Source organism: Lutra lutra, chromosome 5 (assembly GCF_902655055.1).
Source record: "Lutra lutra chromosome 5, mLutLut1.2, whole genome shotgun sequence".
Classification (NCBI taxonomy): domain Eukaryota; kingdom Metazoa; phylum Chordata; class Mammalia; order Carnivora; family Mustelidae; genus Lutra; species Lutra lutra.
In genome coordinates this window covers 29,263,296-29,284,085 of record NC_062282.1, presented here as the reverse complement: position 1 = coordinate 29,284,085, position 20,790 = coordinate 29,263,296, and the positions used below count along the sequence as shown (strand labels likewise).

Here is a 20,790-nt window from a genome sequence, read left to right as displayed (position 1 = left end):
TTTATTTGACAGAGAGAGATCACAAGCAGGCAGAGAGGCAGGCAGAGAGACAGGAGGAAGCAGGCTCCCTGTTGAGCAGAGAGCCCGATGCGGGACTCGATCCCAGGACTCCGAGATCATGACCTGAGCCAAAGGCAGCGGCTTAACCCACTAAGCCACCCAGGCGCCCAGCATTTACTAAATCTTAATAGTTGAAGACTTTACGTGTGTGTGTGTTGTGTGTGTGTGTGTGTGCGTGTGCGCGCGTGCGTATTTGGTTATAAATTCTTTGCATAATAAAGATAATTACTCTTTGTCTATATGTAAGATATTTGCTCTACTTTTCTAATTTGCTGGCCATATATTACTCTAAAATATACAGGTGTTTTGCATTTTTATTAAATAAGGTTTGCACACCTTTTATATTAGGTGATTTCTTCAAGAGTTATAAACTTTAATTTCCCTCCTCCTCCCAATTTAGATGAATCTTTTAATTCATTTTTCCTTCTTTGATTGTTTGCTAGCTTTGTTTTAAAATATTGAAACTTTAATCTTCTTTGAACTTGGTTTGGGGTAAGACATTTAATTCTAATTTTCAGTGTGCATTATTCCACACAGTATCATCAACAGCACATAGGCATTACAAAAGGTGCTGGTAGTATCTAGTTCTTTCCCGCATGTTCAAACAAAGACCAAGTCACACTGAAAAAGCTGCTTCATCTTATAATAAGTAGTTAAACAAATATTTATGAACCTTACTTTACTTCCAATTAAATGTAATTTCACTGGAATTGACTGTTTTCTTTTCTTTTTAAAGATTTTTATTTATTTATTTGACAGAGAGAAATCACAAGTAGGCAGAGAGGCAGGCAGAGAGAGAGGAGGAAGCAGGCTTCCTGCTGAGCAGAAAGCCCGATGCGGGGCTCGAACCCAGGACCTGGGATCATGACCTGAGCCGAAGGCAGCGGCTTAACCCACTGAGCCACCCAGGCGCCCCTGGAATTGACTGTTTTCTGATCTTTATTTAAATGCACTTAAACACTTGTCATTCAATTATAATGATGTAAAATGTGCACAATAAATACAAGAAACTCATTTTGGTCATCTGGAATTTGACCATATCAAGATACTAGGAATTTTAGATATCTTCCAAATAACAATTTAAGACCAGGTTTGGTTTTACAAGTTCATTTCTAAGTTGGCTATTTGTTATTAGAAATGTACTTACTCAAATACAACACTGTTTCCAAGGATGGGTAGGATCCTGACTAGTCCAGAAGTTATTTATTAATTAAATTATTTAAGTTATCATTTAGAAAAAGAAAATGGTAGAATAGCTGCTCACCCAATGATACAGGATTTAGGAGCAAGAGACAAGCCAATGTTGATGAAGGAAGGGGATTAAATTTCTAAATACTAGGTGCATTAGATCCCATTTCCCAAAGTCTAACCTTGTATTCTTCTCTCTACACCCATCCAGACTCTCTTTCCCTGGGAGCTCTGTGTACGTTCTCTCCTCTCCCCCTGTCCAATCCCACATTCATCCAGTGCCGCCAATTTTCATCTAGGTGCTAGGAGGGAAAGTAGGCCCACTCAGTGAATGAGTCCTGGGCAGTGGTGAATGATGTCTTTCAACTCCAGTCCACCAGGTAGATGTCTAACCGAGCAGCAGGAAAACAGCCAGGGAGAGGGGCAAAGTCTCAAGAGGTGATGATATTTTTCTTCTGTTTCTCCAGTCAACAATATTCTTGTTTGGAAGCGTAGTCCTGGCATCAGCTACTCTAGAATGTCTCAGTTTCTTTACATTCTCCAATATGGAACCCCCGTTTTCTTAAAGCTCTTCTTTATAGTAGGGACAGCAGATAGGAGTCCCCATTTATTTCTTCATAAGGGATAGTTTCAGGTCAAAAGCTTTGAAGAGAAGAGTTATTTAGAGTGACAACACATTGCAAACACTCCTTGAATCAGTTTTGCCCCTGACTAAGCTTTGCTCTGTTTACTATCTCTGGGTTTACCAAGTGAGCCATTTCTACTCCTAAAAAAGAGGAGATTATATTGGGAAGGGGAATACTTATTGAGCCCTTAATGGGATCCATGGTGGCCTGATTCTCATCACGACTTTATGAGGTAGCTATTATGACGTCTATTTTTAAAAAAATGAATATACCGATTGATGCTCAGAAGCTTGCTAACCTGCTCAAGGCTAACAGAATTAGTAAGGGCTTGACTTGGGAATTTTAAAGAAAAGCCAGAGCACTTTCTACTATACTCTAATGCCTCTTGAACACAGACATATCCTTGGAGCCTGGGCCTGAGGACAGTCTGCTCCTGGGTCTTTAGCATTTCTAACCCCTGAACTCTGGAAGCCCTTGAGTAATGATTTTGGATCTGCTAGAGATGTCCCAGAGACACCCAGCACATGCTGAAACCCATCACAGGTCCCTTTACTTGTTGAGGATCTCACAATAAGGTTATCATAGCACTAAGTCACTGTTGAAAATGGTTCCACAGAATCCCTTTTGATGGAATGATTGAACTCAATTTGCATAAAGTTTATTAATTAAAATAGCTTGCTGCTTCAGCCCACTTCGCACATTGTAATCCTTGGAAACCATCAGTAACAAAGCCAGAAAGGACATTAGGTGAAAACATGCTTCAGGTTCCCATGTTTAAGGACAATCACTAGCCGTCATCGACTACACGCAGGATACCCAGCCCTCACGAGAACACTGCCTCACAGAACCATTGAGGCCAGGACGAGTATTACCCACGCCTCACAGACGAAGAACTGGAATCACTGAGAGGGTCAACTGCCAAACCTCACTGCTGGTACAGGATGGGGCCACAATCAATGCGGAGAGCGGTCCAGCTGCCTCCCCAATGCCAGGTGAACGGCTGAGGTGGGCTTTGCGCCCAGGCTGTCCAGCTCCAGAGCCCAGACTCTCACCCGCGATGCTGTACTCCTCGCCTCTCAACAGCCATGGTACTAACTTAAAGCGCCCAAGTTTAGGACACACTATCTTGCCTCCCTTTTCGTTCCATTTCGAATTAGTTTAACTAATAACAGGGCCTGAGGTGAGCAAAGGTTTTGTTGGTGTTACTTAATGAAGTCAACATCCAGCTTTTTTCACTTCATTTGTTGAACGAATAAACAAAAGACATTTTTGTTTTCTGGCTTTTGCTCTACCAGGCATGAGAGGTGAAGCCCTGGTGGTAAGGTCAGCCGGCCGAGGAGCAACCGCTTTGAAGGCGAAGACTGGTTTTTGGGGGTAAGCAGTTCAGGCTCCTGATGACACAGCCCAGCGATGAAACAAGTCTTCCGGAAACATCCTCACATCCTGGTCTTCAGACTTCTCAAAGCCCTCTACTTTCTGCCCTTCCCACCAACTAGAGGTCCCAGGGCGGGGGTGGCCTTCCTCATTGTGGTGAAGCTGCTCTCACAGCCTCTGCTGAGCAGAGGACTCCGCACGTCCTTGAAGTGCATTGATTGAGGTTCCCAGAGCTAATAAAAACCTTGATGGTCCGATCTTTAATGCAAAAGAACAGATCCTTTAGTATTGATTACTCTGCAAAAGTGACCAGAAAAATCAGAATAGCCTCCCCATGGGCTTAGTTAGAGCTGAAGTCAACTTCTCAGTTTGCATCTTGTGGCATTATATAACACACAGATGTCACGATTCCACACGGACTGCTCATTCTCAGTCAATAGTCTTCTATCATTCCTGTTTTGGTATTTTATCAGATTTTTGGAATCTAGGAAATATCATAACTGGAACATTGAAGGTGATCAAAATGAACCGTGCTGGTTGACTGCGATAAACAAAGATGCATTTTTGTTTAAAGATGTTCTCCTAATACAAAAAAAGCTCAAGAAGGGAGTCCTTCAGGGATCCGATGTTTTCCCTAGAGAGTCTACACAACAAACACTTCTTTGGAAGATTAAATATCACTTCGCTTTTCTAAACTAAGACACCAAGTACACACTAGAGCCTCAGAAAGAACACACCACCACAGGCTTCCTTTTGAAAGCCAGACACACAACAGCAAGTTAAAAGCTAAAGACGTCTTTAAAGAATTTGGCCCATATTTAATCTGATAAAATGAATGGAAATATGAAGAAGCCAGAAAATACGTAAGAGCAGAAAAATGAGGCACAATTTGAAATAAAATTTGGACCAATTCAACTTTTAACTTTTGATAAATGTTGGAGTTTGAAATAGTAAAATTTTACTCAAGTTCCCCTACCATATTTCCAAACTATCACGAACAGATTGGCAAGAAATCGAAACAATTCCTTCTAGAATTACTGCTCACCGTACAAAATTCTCCAGAAAAAGACAAGTTGCCCCCAAACAACTCAGATCCAAAGGGAATCTAAAAGTAACAGTGGCACTGATCTTGAGAGGAAGACTTCGCATTTTGGGGCCACCCTATGAAAACTACCAAATGTCCACCCAGGGTGAGCCAACTCGCGCTTCTAACATTGACACTGCAAACCAGTCAGCGGACATTCAAGCTCCTACCCAGAATAAGCTCGGCCTGCCTATCTTTAGCCACAAAGGGTACCATGCTGTCCACTTGTATGCAAGATGGCTCGAGGAAAACAATGATTTCAACGTTTCTGTTGATAGTGCACACTGGTTTCATGCGACCAAATACTACTATTTCCCGGGTAGGATCTTTTCATTTATGTAGCAACAATAACAACAACAAAAGACCAGCACTACTTTGTCTCAAGGCTACAATGATCAACGTAGGAGGCAACAAAAGCACAGGACTGAATCCACCACCTTCGCCAGGTTCTATTGGTTAGAAGCAAGTCACGGGTCCCACCCACGTGCCACAGGTGGGCTGTCCAACATGCAGAGGTCTTTCAGCCTCTTTGTCAAGCTGCTTCTAGTGTGGTGTAGACACATGCATAGAGAAGATGCTCTATGGTTGTCTGGCGAAGAATGATGCTGGGATTGTAGTCCTAACGCTGCCTTTAACTTTTCATGTGATCTTTCCTAGGCTTCATTTCTGACCTTCCTCCCCCCGCAATTTATAAAGGAAGAATGCTCCAAGATTCAAACATCACACTCCTTCTTGTCCCGGCCTATTACATAGCCTCTCAGCTCGTCTCCCTGCTTCCACTGCCGTCCTAGAGCAAATACCCCCACCCCCACCCCCATACAACCCAGAGGTATTTCAAAACCCAAGTCAGAGCATTGTTTCTCTCTGTCCGCTCATGGCTCCCCACATCACTTGGGTAAAAGCCCAAAGCCATGTGATGGCTGCACCTGGCCTGCTTCCCCAGCTTTACCATATTCAGAACTCACTCCCTCCCCGCCCTGTTTCAACCTTTGCCTCCTCATGGTTGCTCCCCCATCAGACATGATCCTGCTTTATGAGCCTGGTACTGGCTCTGCTTCCTGCCGGGGACACTCTTTGCAGAAGTTCCCAGGTTTACTTCCAGACGTCGTTCCAGTGTCCTCTTAATGCCACTCACCCTGAACTTTCTTCTCCCTCTGGTGACTTTGTTTGAGGAGGTCTTATCACCTTCCAAAACACGATATAATTTTCTAATTTTGTGTGCTTGCTTTCTCTTGTCTCAGCCTCCTCAAATGTAAGCTCCAAGAAATCCAGGTGTTTCTTTCCTGAGGTATTTGTTTTTGTTCACCGACATATTTTAAGCCCCTGAAAAAGTGCCTGACACATAGTAGGTGCTCAGTATACTGCGGATGAACAGACAGCGTGGCTCAGTTCTCTTTCAGATGACGGAGCCCACAGTGCTGGCCCCATCCAACACAGCGCCCCCAACACCAGCCCCCCCACCCCGCCCCTGCCTCATAGCTGCACGCATTTACCGAATGGAGGAGTTTGGAGGAATCCTGTAGCTCGTGCTTCACAGTAAATCCCGTCCCCCACCGTGTTCTGTGAGCCCAGGAACCCCGCTTCCTCCAATCCATGATTTCTCTCTCATGATTTGTGAAACTGGGTCTCAACCGAACCGCGGTTTCTCATATTGCATAGGTTTGTAGATTCACAAAGGAGGACTGAAAGCTCCTGATTCCTGCTTCTCCCACAAGTCTTGTTTCTTTTTCTTTTCTTTTCTTTTTTTTTTAATATGAAGGAGAGCAGGTGTGAGGCTACAGAAAGATCATGGACTGAGATTTCAGAGATGAGGCTCTGGGTCTGACGCTGCCAGCAAATGATGCTGGTACGTACCTGCCTTAAAGGACTGAATCGTCTTATCAAACCTGCAGGATTTAATACCACCCTCTCACAGAGGAGGAGACTGAACTCTTGAAAGAGGAAGCCGCTTGGTCTAGACGACACGGCCAGTGCCTGATGTTGGCAGAACGGGGTTGCAAACCGAGGTCTGTCCATTTCCACAGCCCACCTCTTCAAATCACGTCATCTCCTTGGAGCTCTTTTTTTTTTTGGTCCACAAAATGGGAAGCATAGATCAGAATAGGCAGTATCTAAAATCCTCTTGAACTTTAATATTCTTGGTGAAAGATTTTGAGTTTAAAAGAACCATATATATACATCTATCTCTATATATATACATATATAAAATAAATCTTAGCCGTTTTATTATGAATCTTGTTTCTTCTCATGAATTCTAAGGTCCTTGATAAGGCATAGAAAGGCATTGTTTAATACATCAAAAAGTGCTTTGTCAACTTGGCCGTCACCGTTAGCATGGCAGGTAGGCAATAATTATTTGAGGGATCAAATAGAAGTTTCTATTTTAGATCTTGGCTAGCTTTTTAGCCCAAGCTGGAGCAGTCATGAATCCGTCTCATGCAAGCCTCTTGAAGCCGGTGGCATAAAGTTCCTTTACTTTATTTTTACAAGAATGGCAAGGGTGTAATGATGAATTTACCTGCCCAAGGGGTCTGCTGCTCCTGGTCTTTGGTTTCACCCCAAACTTCCAGGCATTTCCTGGAGAGAAGCTACTCTGTGGGAGGCAACCTTTCAACCCTCCCCCACTCCTCTGTTCCCACATCCTTCAGCGATTTGGGCCCGGGCTTGGCTCATTCTTTTGTGCTTTGGTATTTCCTGTTGCTGGAGGTGGGAAATACCTGCTCCAGCCTTGTTCTACCAGTGGTGCCCAGAGGAACCAGCCCTGGGTCACTGATGCAGACATGTCCACATGGCAAGCAACTCGGAGAAGACAACTCTGTCAGAAGAACCCCAGGAGTTCTGAAAGCCTGTGGTTTTCTCCCTAAAATGGCACTAGCACAGCTATGTGAAATGGCACTTAAATTTGCAGATAATCTTGCAGGTCTTTCAAATGTCCAATCCATTGTCATTTAAAAATTATTCTATGTAGTGAAAAGAAGGGCCATCTGTACCCCAATGTTTATAGCAGCAATGGCCACGGTCGCCAAACTGTGGAAAGAACCAAGATACCCTTCAACAGACGAATGGATAAGGAAGATGTGGTCCATATACACTATGGAGTATTATGCCTCCATCAGAAAGGATGAATACCCAACTTTTGTATCAACATGGACGGGACTAGAAGAGATTATGCTGAGCGAAATAAGTCAAGCAGAGAAAGTCAATTATCATATGGTTTCACTTATTTGTGGAGCATAACAAATAGCATGGAGGACAAGGGGAGATGGAGAGGAGAAGGGAGTGAGGGAAATTGGAAGGGGAGGTGAACCATGAGACACTATGGACTCTGAAAAACAATCTGAGGGTTTTGAAGGGGCAGGGGTAGGAGGTTGGTGGCTATTGTAGAGGGCATGGATTGCATGGAGCACTGAGTGTGTTGCAAAAATAATGAATACTGTTACGCTGAAAAAATAAAAAATTAAAAAAAAATAAACAAGTTATCATATAAAAAATAAAATAAAAATTATTCTATTAAGATCATTAGCATCTGTTGCATTCCTTTCTGGTAAAAAATAAAATAGTGTTATGAGTGAGTAGAAACTGTAAATGCGGTTACAATTCTGGGGACGTATCCCACAGATATACTTTACCTGGGGAAAATAACTTTTGTACAGGATTACTCATTGTACCATTTAACAAATATATCTAAGGTTGGAAACAATCTAAAGTCCCGTCGATTGGGAATTGCTTAAAGGGATGATGGTACACCCATCTAACACACCCCCAGGAGAGAGAGATGAGGCTCTTTATGTGCAAATAAGGCACCATGTCCAAGGTATATTGTATAGTTAAAAAAGGAAGGTGTAGGGGCACCTGGGTGGCTCAGTGGGTTAAGCCTCTGCCTTCGGCTCAGGTCATGATCTCAGGGTCCTGAGACTGAACCCTGCATCTGGGCTCTCTGCTCGGCAGGGAGCCTGCTTCCCCCTCTCTCTCTGCTTGGCTCTCTGCCTGCTTGTGAACTCTGTCCAAAAAAAAAAAAAAAAAGATCTTTAAAAAAGCAAGGTGTAAAGCAGGCTATATACATTATGCCAGCATTTGTATACAAAAGGCAAAAAAGGGACAGATACGTACTTATTTTTATACTCATAAAATAATTCTAAAGGCACACAAGAAACTGATAACAAGGAATTTATATCCTTTTGAACTTTTTATTTTGGGCAATGTAAATGTATTTCATAAATAAAATGACAAAATAAATAAGCAAAAAAATTGGCTCGCTTAAGAAAAAAAATCTGACTGAATTCAGGCTATTTGCCTGGCTCCATCTGAGGACCATGTGACTCTTGATCTCCGGGTCATGAGTTTGAGCCCCACGTTGGGTGTAGAGATTAGTTAAATAAATGAAAATGAAACTTGACCAAAAAAAATCTGACTGAATTCCAATCTACATTATTTCTGTTAGATGGTTGGATCTTTCTAAAAAAGTCCCTTTGGGTCTGGGTTAGTTTCTCCTCAACCTTGCTTTGATTTGCTTTAACAATAAGTTTACTTAATTTGGGCCATGGAGAGGAAAGTCACTAGCTGTGCTCATTTTCACTTTCTGACCAAACAGTTCTCTTTTTTCTGGAGACAAGGAAGCGAATCTGAAAAAACTTTGCACTCAGTCATCATAGGATTACTTCGGCTTCCATGCATTAGCCCTTGCAGTAACGAGTGCACCAAAGCTGCAAATTCACCTTGTAAACCACTAGGCAAAGGTAACATGCTCTTTCATCCTCCATCCTACTGTGCAAAGCATTGCAATGGCAAAACTAACAGAAGCCCTGGGAAGTCTATGGAATCTCAGCTTTTTTTTTTTTTTTTTAAGATTTTATTTACTTATTTGTCAGAAAGAGAGAAAGTTAAAGAGAGAGACTGTACAAGCAGGGGGAGTGGCAGGCAGAGGCAGAAGCAGACCCCCGCAGAGCAGGAAGCCGGATGTGGGACTCGATCCCAGGACCCTGGGATCATGACCCGAGTTGAAGGCAGATCCTTAACTGACTGAGCCACCCAGGTGTCCCTGGAATCTCAGCTTTTTTATATGGCTATTTCATTGTCCTTAAAAAAGCAAATCCAAGAGAACAAAAAGAAAGAAAGGAAGAAAGAAGACAGCTGTGGTTATAGGCAGTCTGTTAAAAGACTCACAAGTTCCTTCTTGATCCATCTTTCACCATTCACATTCAACAACAAGCTGAAGGCAGCGGCAAGCACATGGACCCTGGGGTTTGGCCTTACTTGCTTTAAAGATGAAATTTCCAGGGATGCATTTGTCTAAAAGGACGAGAAGGACAGCAATTGTCCGTCTCTCATTAGGGACAAATGAGCTTCATCTTACAAGATTCTGAATGGAAAGTCTCTCACTAATAGCCCATTGTTTTCTCTCTGGGAAGCAGAAGCGGGCTGTGGCCGGCAATCATTGTTGGAGAACTGGAGAAGTCTCTTTGGGGTACAAGAAGAATGGAGGTGCCCTTTCTGGAGACGGGGATTCAGTCTTGAAATTCAAAACTTAAGGGTGCCTTTTAACTTGCTGCTCCTCCACTTACTTTTGAATCTTTGATAGGATACACGGAGTGAAAAAGGAGTACTTTGCCCCCTCTTGTCCTAATTCATCCAGGGAATATCTTTCTTTATCTGGTTTTGGGGATTTTATTCTCCTCTTTTTGGCTTCAAAACCACTTGAGGACCTCTCTCGACTGGGCATAGTGATTGATGGGCATATTTTTGGGTTAGGGAGTAAGCAAGCACTGGGCAACTTTGTTAGCACGGAAGCTTGACCCAAAATTCTTCATTTTTATATGGGGCGAACACAATGGCTAAACTTTTGTGCTCTTGGAGTTGTATTTCCTCATCTCACAGCAATGAGCCATCTCTCACCTGCCAGACCAAACAGCTGAAGAATGGTAGCACCCAGTGTTCCATAAATAGCAAGTGTTCCAACACCTGGAATGCACGGCTAGGAGAGGATGGTGCTTCAATTCCAGTTGCCTTTTCCAGGAAGCGTAGGCTCTTTCCTGCCTTGTTGGCTCTATAGCAAAAACAGAGGCTCGCAGCTTTTCTCCTCTGATTTATGAGGGATGGGCAGAAGACTGCCCGGGAGAAGTGCCTTCGGCAGAGGCATGCCTCATCCGTGGGCTCCCACACGGGTTACCCCACCCAGAGTGCAGGAACGTGACAGTCCTCAAGAATTTAACGGGAGAGAAGGTGGCTGCTTGTGCATGGGACAGACTGACTAGACGAGTCGGGAGATCAAGGTTTGGGATAAAGTTCCCTGCAATCATACAGCGTCAAGGAGTAGAAAGAAAACACGGGTGTGTTTGACTCCAAACGTTCTGCTTTAGAGGAAGGCAAATCAGACTTTAAATGATAGAATTTTGGGGTTGGAAGCAGACCTTAGTCCAAACGTGAGTTGCTGACGAGGAAGTCTGTGGCCCGGAGGTGTGTCCGGAATCATAAAGCGAGTGAGTTGATGGCAGAGATGGGTCGATAATCAGAACCTTCAGACTCTCGGTGCTTTCTCACAGGCATTCCGGACAACAGCGACCACTGCTCGGGAGGACTGACTGGCCCTGGACTTGCTCTGCTAGACAGTGCACGGGGCAAACTCTTTGTAAACTGGAGCACCTCAACGATGCAAGGTTTTATTACTGCAGGTAAGTGTTCCAAACACACCTGCTTATTGGATAATCTACTTAAAAGAGAAACAATCTTGAAGTTCCCTATTTGGTTTGCTCATTATCTGAACGAACAGGAAGAAAACAGCAAAGTAAAATCCAGAGATGATCTTTGAGTGACATCAAGTCCTCTACCCCTGCACCAATTCTCTTAGGAACGAGCACCACTCCTCCCAGATTTCCAGAACCTCTCGACTAGCCCGTCCCGACTCTGATAGGGGTGGCAGGTAATGGGCAGTAGACCCCAACACACTGGAGAAAAGGGAGAAACCAGGGAGGTGGGGAACTATCAGATTGGTCTCAAGTGGTAGGGACCAAAATTGTGTACTTTAAAAAAAAATATTGAAAACATTTTCTCAGCAGCTCTCCTAGCCAGAGGGAAGGGTTTACTGTCCCACACGCCCTCCATTGAGCAGCCAGTATTGTGATAAGTACTGTCCCTGGGGGATTACTTTCTGCTGGGCTCAGGAGGCCAGGTGGGTGAGGGACAGATAATGACAGTATCACTTACTACAGCCTTTCATCTCAGCCTTTCAAAGCCCTTTACAACCACTAAATCTCTTCCTACAAGTCTTCTTGGCCCTCTTCTCTAGCCAAGGAAATAGAAGCCACTTCTCCTAGACCTCAACCAGGGGGCCATCTTCTCCCCTTGCTGGCCTGTCTTCCCCACCCTGCTGGCTCTCAGGTCTCTAGCAGACTGCATCATCAAATCAGTGTATATTTTCACCTGGTGTCCCAGCAAAGACACAAGCAAAAGTTGAGGGGTCTATAGTTTCTATGGATATTCTACCTGCCAAGCCCTCAAGGAAATTATTAAAGGTTACATGGTTGTAAGTGGCGGGACTGGAATATAAATCTTGGCAGAGAGGTGTTACAATTATTCTATTTTACATGGAACGAGGCTCAGTTCCACAACTGAGGACATAAACCTAACCTTTCAGACTCCAGATCCCATAGCTCTGATCCACTCTCCAACACTGTCCTGGACGACACCCCCACGACAGGAGGCAGCTCCCTGAAATGCTATTCGAGAATGAAATTGAGGGCCAGGATCCAAGTGGGCCATGAGCACATGTCAGGGAGTTATTATTGCTGTCCCTGACCATTTTTTTTCTGTATTTCTGCTCCCCAGAGGAGAAAACAACACAGAAGAAAATCACTAGTCCCTACACTCTACCTTGGTGTCCCTTCTCCAGAGCAGGGCAGGGTGGATCCATGGCTTCTGAGTTCATGAAGCCTAACCCCTTCCCTCCCAGCCCTCTGGCCCCAGGAGCTGAGCTCTACAGCACCAGGGGACGGCCTACCCCAGAAGCTCCCTCTCTCTCTCTTCTCATTTCTGGGGAGTGTTGAAGAAACCATAAATCCCAGCCTGGAAATCTTTCACCTTTCTTTGGATTCCTGTTGTTCAACTGTGTGGAGATGCCTGTCTCTTGGTAAGCAGAGAGGCTGCCCACACGGGGGCCACATGGGGCCCGCACCCCTAACTCGGGCCATGGGCCCCTTTGGTCCCATTTCGCATCATTTCAGGGCGGCAGCTGATGGCTAACCACATCACTAAAGCTGTCTGACTGAACTAACTGACTTGGCTAGATAGTATGTATGTGTGCAAGGCACACAGTACCATTATGGCATTTCTGGGAGATTCACAGAGAAGGGCCCTGGAGTTAACAGTGTTCTGAGAAGAGTCTCACTTACAGAGTAGCTTAAGCAGGAGGACAACCTGCTTCACGATCATCATTCGTTTAAAACTCAAAGACAGAACCTACTAGAAGACAGACCCTGGTTCAGTCTCCACATCAAAATACCTTCAAAATTTCCCTGCAGAGCGAGCCTATTGAACTCTATGTCTGTTGTGGCATTCGCATCTTAAAATCAACACTTCACCCTTCCCATTCTTGCCACAGTCTTCTTCCTGTATTCTACCCGCACTGGTAGCACTGGCACCCGCAGTCACCAAGTCAGAAATCGGAGCAGCGGCCTGCCGTCCCGCTCTTCCGCTAATGCTCGGGAGCAAGCCGCTGACCGAACGCAGGGCTGCCCCGGGCACTGCGGTCCCAATGTCACCCCTCCGTCCCCTCACTCTTGTCCTTGGGTCAGAACACACCCTTAGCTAACTGATGTCATAAAATAGGAAGGGACATGTCCCAAGGGCAGGGACCAGCTCTCGGAAGAGTGGATAAGAGTCTAAAAGGAGGACCACGATTGGTCGATTTGAGTCCCAGTCAATAGGCATCAGCTGCAGGAGAAGTTTCTGAGCGGCTTCCTTATCTGGGACAGGAGAATAAGAATACCTCCCTCCCTGGCTTGTTCTGAGAATTAAACCGAGCTCCTGTGTGAACAATACTTACAACAGTGCTTGGCACACGGTGTAAGGGTCTGCGATGCAAATAATAGGTGTAATGGTAGATGAGGAGACCGAGGCTCAGAGCAGCTCAACGCCTGCTCTAGGATCATACAGCTATTAAATCGTACAGCTGGCATACCTTTCATCAAAAGCCACACCTACACTCTTTCCCACCACAGGATACATCTAGGACCCACGTGTTTCTTTGTTTTTGTTTTTTTTTTTAAGATTTTATTCATTTATTTGAAATAGGGAGAGAGAGTGCATGAGTTGGGGGGCAGACGGAGAGGAGAGAAAAGAAGCAGGCTCCCTGCTGAGCAAGGAGCCTGATGACGTGGGGCTCGATCTCAGGACCTTGGGACCAGGACCCGAGCCGAAGGCATACGCCTAACTGGTTGAGCCACCCAGGTGCCCACCCCCGACATGGGTGTTAATAAGAAAGCACAACCTCTAAAGCATCAACACAAAAACCATATATTATATGGAACAATATGGATAATATGATCTCACTTAAAAAATGTTTAGGGATTTAAAAATTTAAATTTTTAAATTAAAATTTTAAATTTAAATTTTTAAATTAAAATTTTAAATTTAAATTTTTAAATTAAAATTTTAAATTTAAATTTAAAAACTCCCTGTTACTACCTCTGAACCTTGCCATTCCTTTGTCATTTCATTTTATCCATCTTTCCTACTAAAAGACCTAAGGGCAGAGACTCCCCAAGGCATAGCATAGGCCAGATACCCAATATTCAGTATTTGTTAAACTGCTGAATAGCCTTGAATCTTTAAGCAAAACCACACATTTATTTAGCAGACAAAAGATAAGAGTATACAATACGCGAGTGTGGTAAAAGCATTCAAATCATACAAGCACTTATTTAGAGGAAAGTAATATTCCTTCTATTCCATTACCAAACACCCAGCTCCCACATCCCAGAGGCAGCCACATGGCCGGTTTCTTGTATATCCTTCAGAGATATCACTGACATCACTGAATTATAGTGCAACTGACATTCATTGCTGAAGAGTATTAGGGGATGGTGGGAATGCTTTATACACATTTAGTCAGTATGTTTTCTTTTCTGAAAAAATCACCAATTTTTCTCCAACCCATATAAAGGACAACCCAAATGAAAAAGGTGTGTGTGTGTGAGAGACAAACCACAGAGAAAGGTGCTAGTTTCTGTGTTCGGGAATTCCCTCAAGTAAAACCACCCTCCGAGTCTATGCGATGCTGTTTAATTTCCTTCCCCTTGCAGCTGGTCTTATGACCCATTTCTGAAAAAATTTTTAGCCTGAGATTTCATTTTTTACTGTGCTATTCGTTCCCTGGACATGGAAAGATGGGCATTCTGTGTGACTTGAGCACAACAAAGGACTTTCCCTTTCTTTTAGCGAGGTGTCTGAAGCCACTCTCATCCCACTTACCACAGTATGAAATGAGAAAGTGCTTCCTGGAGGGAGAAAGATAGTAACCACTCTCCTCAGTGTGGTTTTTGTCAGACAGATGTCTGCAACAGCCCTGGGAGACACTTTATCTAATGCTTTAATAATGAACCCTCTTAAAGGGACTTAACACTTGGCAATGCCTTCTCTTAGGTTGCTAATTTGCGCCCTGTTACGTTGCTTTGTAAGAGCATGGCACATTCAGACTTTGACATCACTTAGAAATGATCTTAGACATTAGGTCTTTTTTTTTTTTTAATTAAAAGTGATTGAAACCTAAGAATTTGGTTCTTCTCATCTCCTCTTTGGGGAAAATAACTTTTCTTCTTCCTTGCTAGCATCTACCCAGTTTTTTCCTATTGCTGCAGCAAACGGATTACAGAGTTGAAGTCCAGACATATTCTTTTTATTCTTTTAGGGCTGATGTAGACATGGTACCCAGTGACAAGCTAAATGGTGCCTTTGTTTCCACTGGGCCCTCAATGGAAGACACACCAAGAGATAACTGAAGGAGTCTTCCTTCTTTCCTTAGTCTGTTTGCTACTAAGTTGTCTATTTGCCTTTCCAAGTCTTTGGTGTAGATTCAGTGGTCTCTCTGACTGTCAATGAGCTCTTTTTATGTGTTTCTTTGTTTGTGCCTTCTTGTTACTTCTACCTCTTCAGTTTCCATTAGTAAAGCCAACCATGAGGACATCCTGCCAAGTTATCTACCCCGGCCCAGCCAACTCATTGCGGTTCTCACAAATGTTAGGAAAGTCCTCACTGGGCTAGGAAAGGATCCCAGAAGTCGTAGAGAAAATGGACTATTAAATCCTGGCATTATCTTCCTGCTATTAGAGATTTGTCTTTGTAATCACTTAGGAAATTGCTTCTCCACCCATCTGCCTCCCATTTGCAGGTTTTATTACTTTCCCTTCCTCTATTCTTTACCTGAAACATTGCTGTTCTAGAAATCGAACTCTTGTGTTTAGAACACCGTTTTGAACAAGTGTTTCTGCATCTTTTCCGAACATACTTCAATATGGCTGAGCTCTGTTATTAAGGGTGTAGGATTGCAGGATAAATGAGTATTTGTTCAATGAACGAGAGGGATGTGGCTTAATCATGTAGAGGAGAATTTTAAGTTTTCTGCGGATTTAACTGGGTAAATCATATAGTAAATGACAATGGTATGGGAATGCATCTAGCATTGTTTGCTAACTGGCCTCTACGAAGACTTCGCAACGTTTCTCTTCCGGCATCTCTCACAAAACACCAACTAGTTCACAGAGCAGGAAGGCAGGATGGCAAAGTGGTTCAGAGAATGGGCTCTGGCCTGGATAGCCTGAGCCTGACTTTCAGCTCTAGCATTTACTATCTGCATGACTATGGGCAAGTTGCTTGATCTCTCCAGGCTCACTATTCTCATCTATAAAATAAAGACCATACTAATCATACCCCCCTGCTCACTCACAGACTTGTTTGAGGATTGAGTAAGCTAATACAGGTAAAACACCTAGAAAGTGGTTGGAATAATACTGTATAAACATTTGCTATTATTATGTGGCAGCTACTGTTTGGCTTGATGACTATCATTCAACCATTTAACATTTATCCTTCAACCATTAACCATTTAACTTCCAAGACAATGACACGGGCTGAAATACTTTCCCCAGGAATGTGCTTAAATCTGGGAATCTGGGGCGCCTGGATGGCTCAGTCGGTTAAGCATCTGCCTTTGGCTTAGGTCATGATCCCAGGGTCCTGGGATAGGGCCTTGAGTCTGGGCTTTCTGCTCAGTGGGGAGCCTGCTTCTCCCTCTGCTCCTCTCCCCGCTTGTGCTCTCTCTCTCTCTCTTAAATAAATACACAAAATCTTAAAATAAAATAATACAAAACAAAACCCACAACAAACCTGGGAACCTACTTAAAGCAAGCCATTGCTTCCCTGAGTCAATCAGGACCTTTTCTCTTTGAACATCTCCAAAATTAGTTCAATGGTCATTAATCACCAACAATTACTAAAAGGAGCCGAAGAAGCTGAAATGGAATATATCTAAAGTCTTGTGACAAACTATTCTTCTGTTCTCTTCCTGTTTGTCTACAATTTAGGAATCCTAATTTTTGGGATAAAGTTCTACTTATTTTTACATGCTACGAAACTTTCTTAGTTTTTATTGTCATTACCTCTTTATATTTGATGGAGATCTTGGCAAACTCCAAGGTAGAGATTAAAACTGTACACAATACCCCTTTCCCCTTTTGGGCCACATAGTAGAAATTTATGTTAGATAGGTTTTACAACAATGGCATTGGCTTATGTATTTACCAGCCTAGGGATTTCTATATTGGTTCAGTCAAAGAGTCCAAGTAAGTTGTTTCTTCAGCTCTATCTTAGGATCAATGCTACCCATAAGCAATAAGCATTAATTTCAGATATCAGTAAGTCAAACAGAACAATGTTTTATTAGTACAGACTGCTGTCAACAATGCTACATTTGTAAGAGGCTGAAAAGTTTCAGAAAAGGGATGGCTATTTATGGCAAGATATGAATGAAAACGATCTGTGTCAACATTTTTCTCAATTTACTTTTTCCAGTCACTGGATGGGGGAGTGCAAATACGGAATAGACTCAGCCTCTACCTCTAGGCACAATACTCAGCTTCAAGTCAGCACCAGTTAGAAGAGAATTACTGTTAGGAACCCGTACCTCATTTTGGGTGTACTAATTGTATAAATTAGTTTAAAACTAATTTTAAACTAATGAAACTAATGTGAAATTAAACTAAACTAATGTGAAAGTGACGTTGTAGAATGATTATATTGTGGCCAAATCTCGCATGCCTGCTTGTTTTGTTATTTAACTGCTCAGGCCTAATGATTAAATTATCACTCTTTTATCCTTACACGAGATGGGAAAACATTTGTTTCTCTTCTCCACACAATCAATTGATTTGCATAATGCCTAATGATGCTTCTTTCAGATTCCCATGTGTTTACCATACATTGCTCCAAACATGCCAACAGACTGTCATTTAATGGGAGAAAAAAAAGTCTTCCAGTTCAGACGCAAGCCTGGACTATTATTTTGAATAGCTACAATCAGTCCATCTGATAATATGCTCAGGTAGCCTGATGCCCCAGAGAAACGAGATCCTTTTCTTTTTTTTTCTTGGTTGTTATCAAATAACTTACCCACAATGACTGCAGTGACAGTGAGCAGCACAAAAGCATTCCGAAATAGGTAACTTTTAACATCTTCCTTTGTGATGTTCTGCACTTTCCTTTTGGCCAAGAGTGTGCGCTTACGAACCCCTCGCTGGAAGCTCTCCATTCTGCCTCCCAGCCTGGGTTCTTCTCCATTGCTTTTAGTCATATTTTACTTCTCTAGGAGAGTATCTTCTTTGCACTTCAGTGTCTCGGAATCACACCCGGAAAGCCAGACCTCTTTGGTGTTAAGAACACAACTAGAACCGGGAGAGAAGAGACAAGAGTTACAGCCTGCCGGGTGAGAAATCAGTGCGGCCCCACACAGGGCAAGCTGTTGGTACACTGCATCATCTAAGAGGAATCAAAGGCTAGAGAGAGCCACAATGCCAGGTTGCAGGCCTGGGATATGCATATTTTACTGGACCACGTGTGAGAAATGTGTGTAAGTTCAGAATATACAAGCAATTAAACAACAAAAAAAAGAAGATAGGAGAATTGTGTGTTCTATTAAAAAAAAAAAATCTGCCTCTTCCCATTCCAAGGAAGCTATAAAAGGGTTCATCAGAGCCCTGAGTGTGACTGAGCGGTCCCCATCCCCTCATCTCCCCCCAAACTAGTCAAGTGCTTTTTGCACAATGTTCACCCTCAATAAATGTTTAATTGAATTGAACGCACAGGAAGCACTCAATAATTACTTAATGGTTTGTGTCCTGTACATGGTGAAGGCACAACCAGGTCAATAAAATGAATTAAGATATTGATATTTCACCGTCAGAGCTTTCTGCTATATATAATAAAGTAACAATTTTCCTCATTAAGGAAAAAACAGAATATATGCACAGGTCTTCAGAAATATATTTGACAATTTTACAAGTCATTTTAAAATTTTTTTCCCTGAAATGAGCAAAGATCACGGAGCCCGTCTATGCATGATCTGAAATCGTCATTCATTTTCATTTTTATTACAAACAGAAAGTAGTATCTGTCTTTGTGGCAATCATATCTGGAGTCTCTTGAGGAAACCATCAGCGACTTCTGGGTATTTCAAAATTTAGGATTTCTACAACAGAGGAGATGAATCCAATTTTCATTCCAAACATTACAGCATGTGGTTTCCAGTTTCTTTAAAGTGCTCCTCGGTTATTCAAATATATCTAAGTCCATCTCTCTTGGGTGGAAATCAGTTGTTTTGAAGAAATCAAAGGATTCCTCCTGTTTCCTAAGATTTGTGATCCATAATATTTCCCATGATCAATCCGAGTAAAAATCAGTGGTGCCTGTGGACGTGTGTCTAAGGCAACGCCAGCAGCCAGCGTGTGGGGCTGTGGGGGAGGTCACTGGGAAGCTCTAGCAGACTCCTCCGCAGCCTTTGGCAAATCCAAGTGTGGAAAAAAAGACTCGCCTGAACAGTTCTGACATTTTAATAAAATTGCAGGTTGGGGTCAGTGATCATACGACCCGCAGCTTGCTTGAGATTTCACAGCAGATTAGAAGTTTAGGGAGAAGGGAAGGAGGGGTGGCCAGATTTTTTTTTTTTTCTCTTTTCACTCATCTCTGGTTCCCTTTCCAGTCATTTTTGAAGCAGACCAGCTCAGCCTTGATTTTTTTTTCCCCCCCCTAGCTTTGGAACCACAATCTACCCCCAATCCGGCCCGAATGACTCAACCTCAAATTCGGAGCGGACACGGCACAGACACCACGCGCTCCTTACATTAAAGGACCAACGTGGACTTTATCTACCAAAATGGCTAGTTGCTGACTCTCGCTACTCCGCCTGCGAAAGGAAATGCACTGGCGGGGAAGGGCAGCGAGGAGTGAAGCCCTGCAGGAACACGGGACGTCAGACTTACCTTTCCTGGTTTTGTAACGCGGAAGGGACCGCGGGCGGCAGTGACACGGTGGATTCCGCAGCGGGTCCCGCGGAGCAGCGAGCGCCGGGAGCAGGGCAGACACGCGCTCTGGGACTGTGAGTTACTACCAGCGCAACTTAAGAAAAGGGGAGGAGTCTGCGCCCGGGAGAGGGGGAGTGGGGGAAAATGAAAACACCGCCGCGAAGGAGGGGAGCAAACCCGAGGTTTCTGGAATATTGATTAATTTTGGCTCACCAGAGGCATGCTTGCTGGCTTTGTTTTGCTTCTTAGACCACTTCACGCTTTGTCAGTTCACTTTCATTAGGAATGCAAAACCGGGAAGAATTGCAAAATAAAGCTCACACACGCTCAGAAAGCTGGAAGTCTTGATTAGAACGTTCCAAAGGAGACTTTGCTAAGACCAAATGTAATTATCTCACATTAGTGCAGGTTTCCTCCCCTGAAGGAAGCACGAGAGTGTGTGCTCTTTTGCCTGGTTGTACAGCTATTATAAAGAGCCCTTCTTTTTAGAATTGGGAGAAATAAATGACGTTTCTTGGGAAGACCCAGAGCTTGACAAGCATGGAGAGAAATGCTTACTACAACTCTGCAAACTTGCCTAAAGTTACTCAAAACACAAGATGAGGCATGTCCCTATGTTAGCAATTTAAACTCTTCTTATAACAAATCTAATTTAGCTCCAGCTGCCTGCATTACAAAGTCTAGAAAGGTAAGAAAAGCACAGAGACCAGGATCTTTGCTGAGCTATAAAGTAAAAAGCATTTTAAGACCAGGAGCGTAAATGCACACTGGAAGGTTTGTGATTTCAAGAGATAAGTTGCTGTACAGATAGATGCTTCAGTATTAAAGGATGCTCAGTGTCTCCTCCCCACAAAGCACCCCTCCCCATTGGTTCTAGGAATTAGAAAATTCTTAT

General features: G+C 43.3%; 1 protein-coding gene across 1 annotated transcript in view; it reads right to left on the bottom strand.

Moving 5' to 3' along the window:
• The window catches only part of SLC1A3 (solute carrier family 1 member 3), a 77,862-nt gene extending 57,857 nt beyond the window's left edge, over positions 1-20,005 (bottom strand). Inside the window, exons 1-2 of the mRNA XM_047730732.1 lie at positions 19,854-20,005; positions 17,989-18,260 (exon numbers count right to left, since the gene is read on the bottom strand). Of these exons, the coding sequence (XP_047586688.1) occupies positions 17,989-18,169 (181 nt within the window). The 5' untranslated portion in view covers positions 18,170-18,260; positions 19,854-20,005. The remainder of the gene's footprint in view (positions 1-17,988; positions 18,261-19,853) is intronic.
• Between the last annotated feature and the right edge of the window lie 785 nt (positions 20,006-20,790).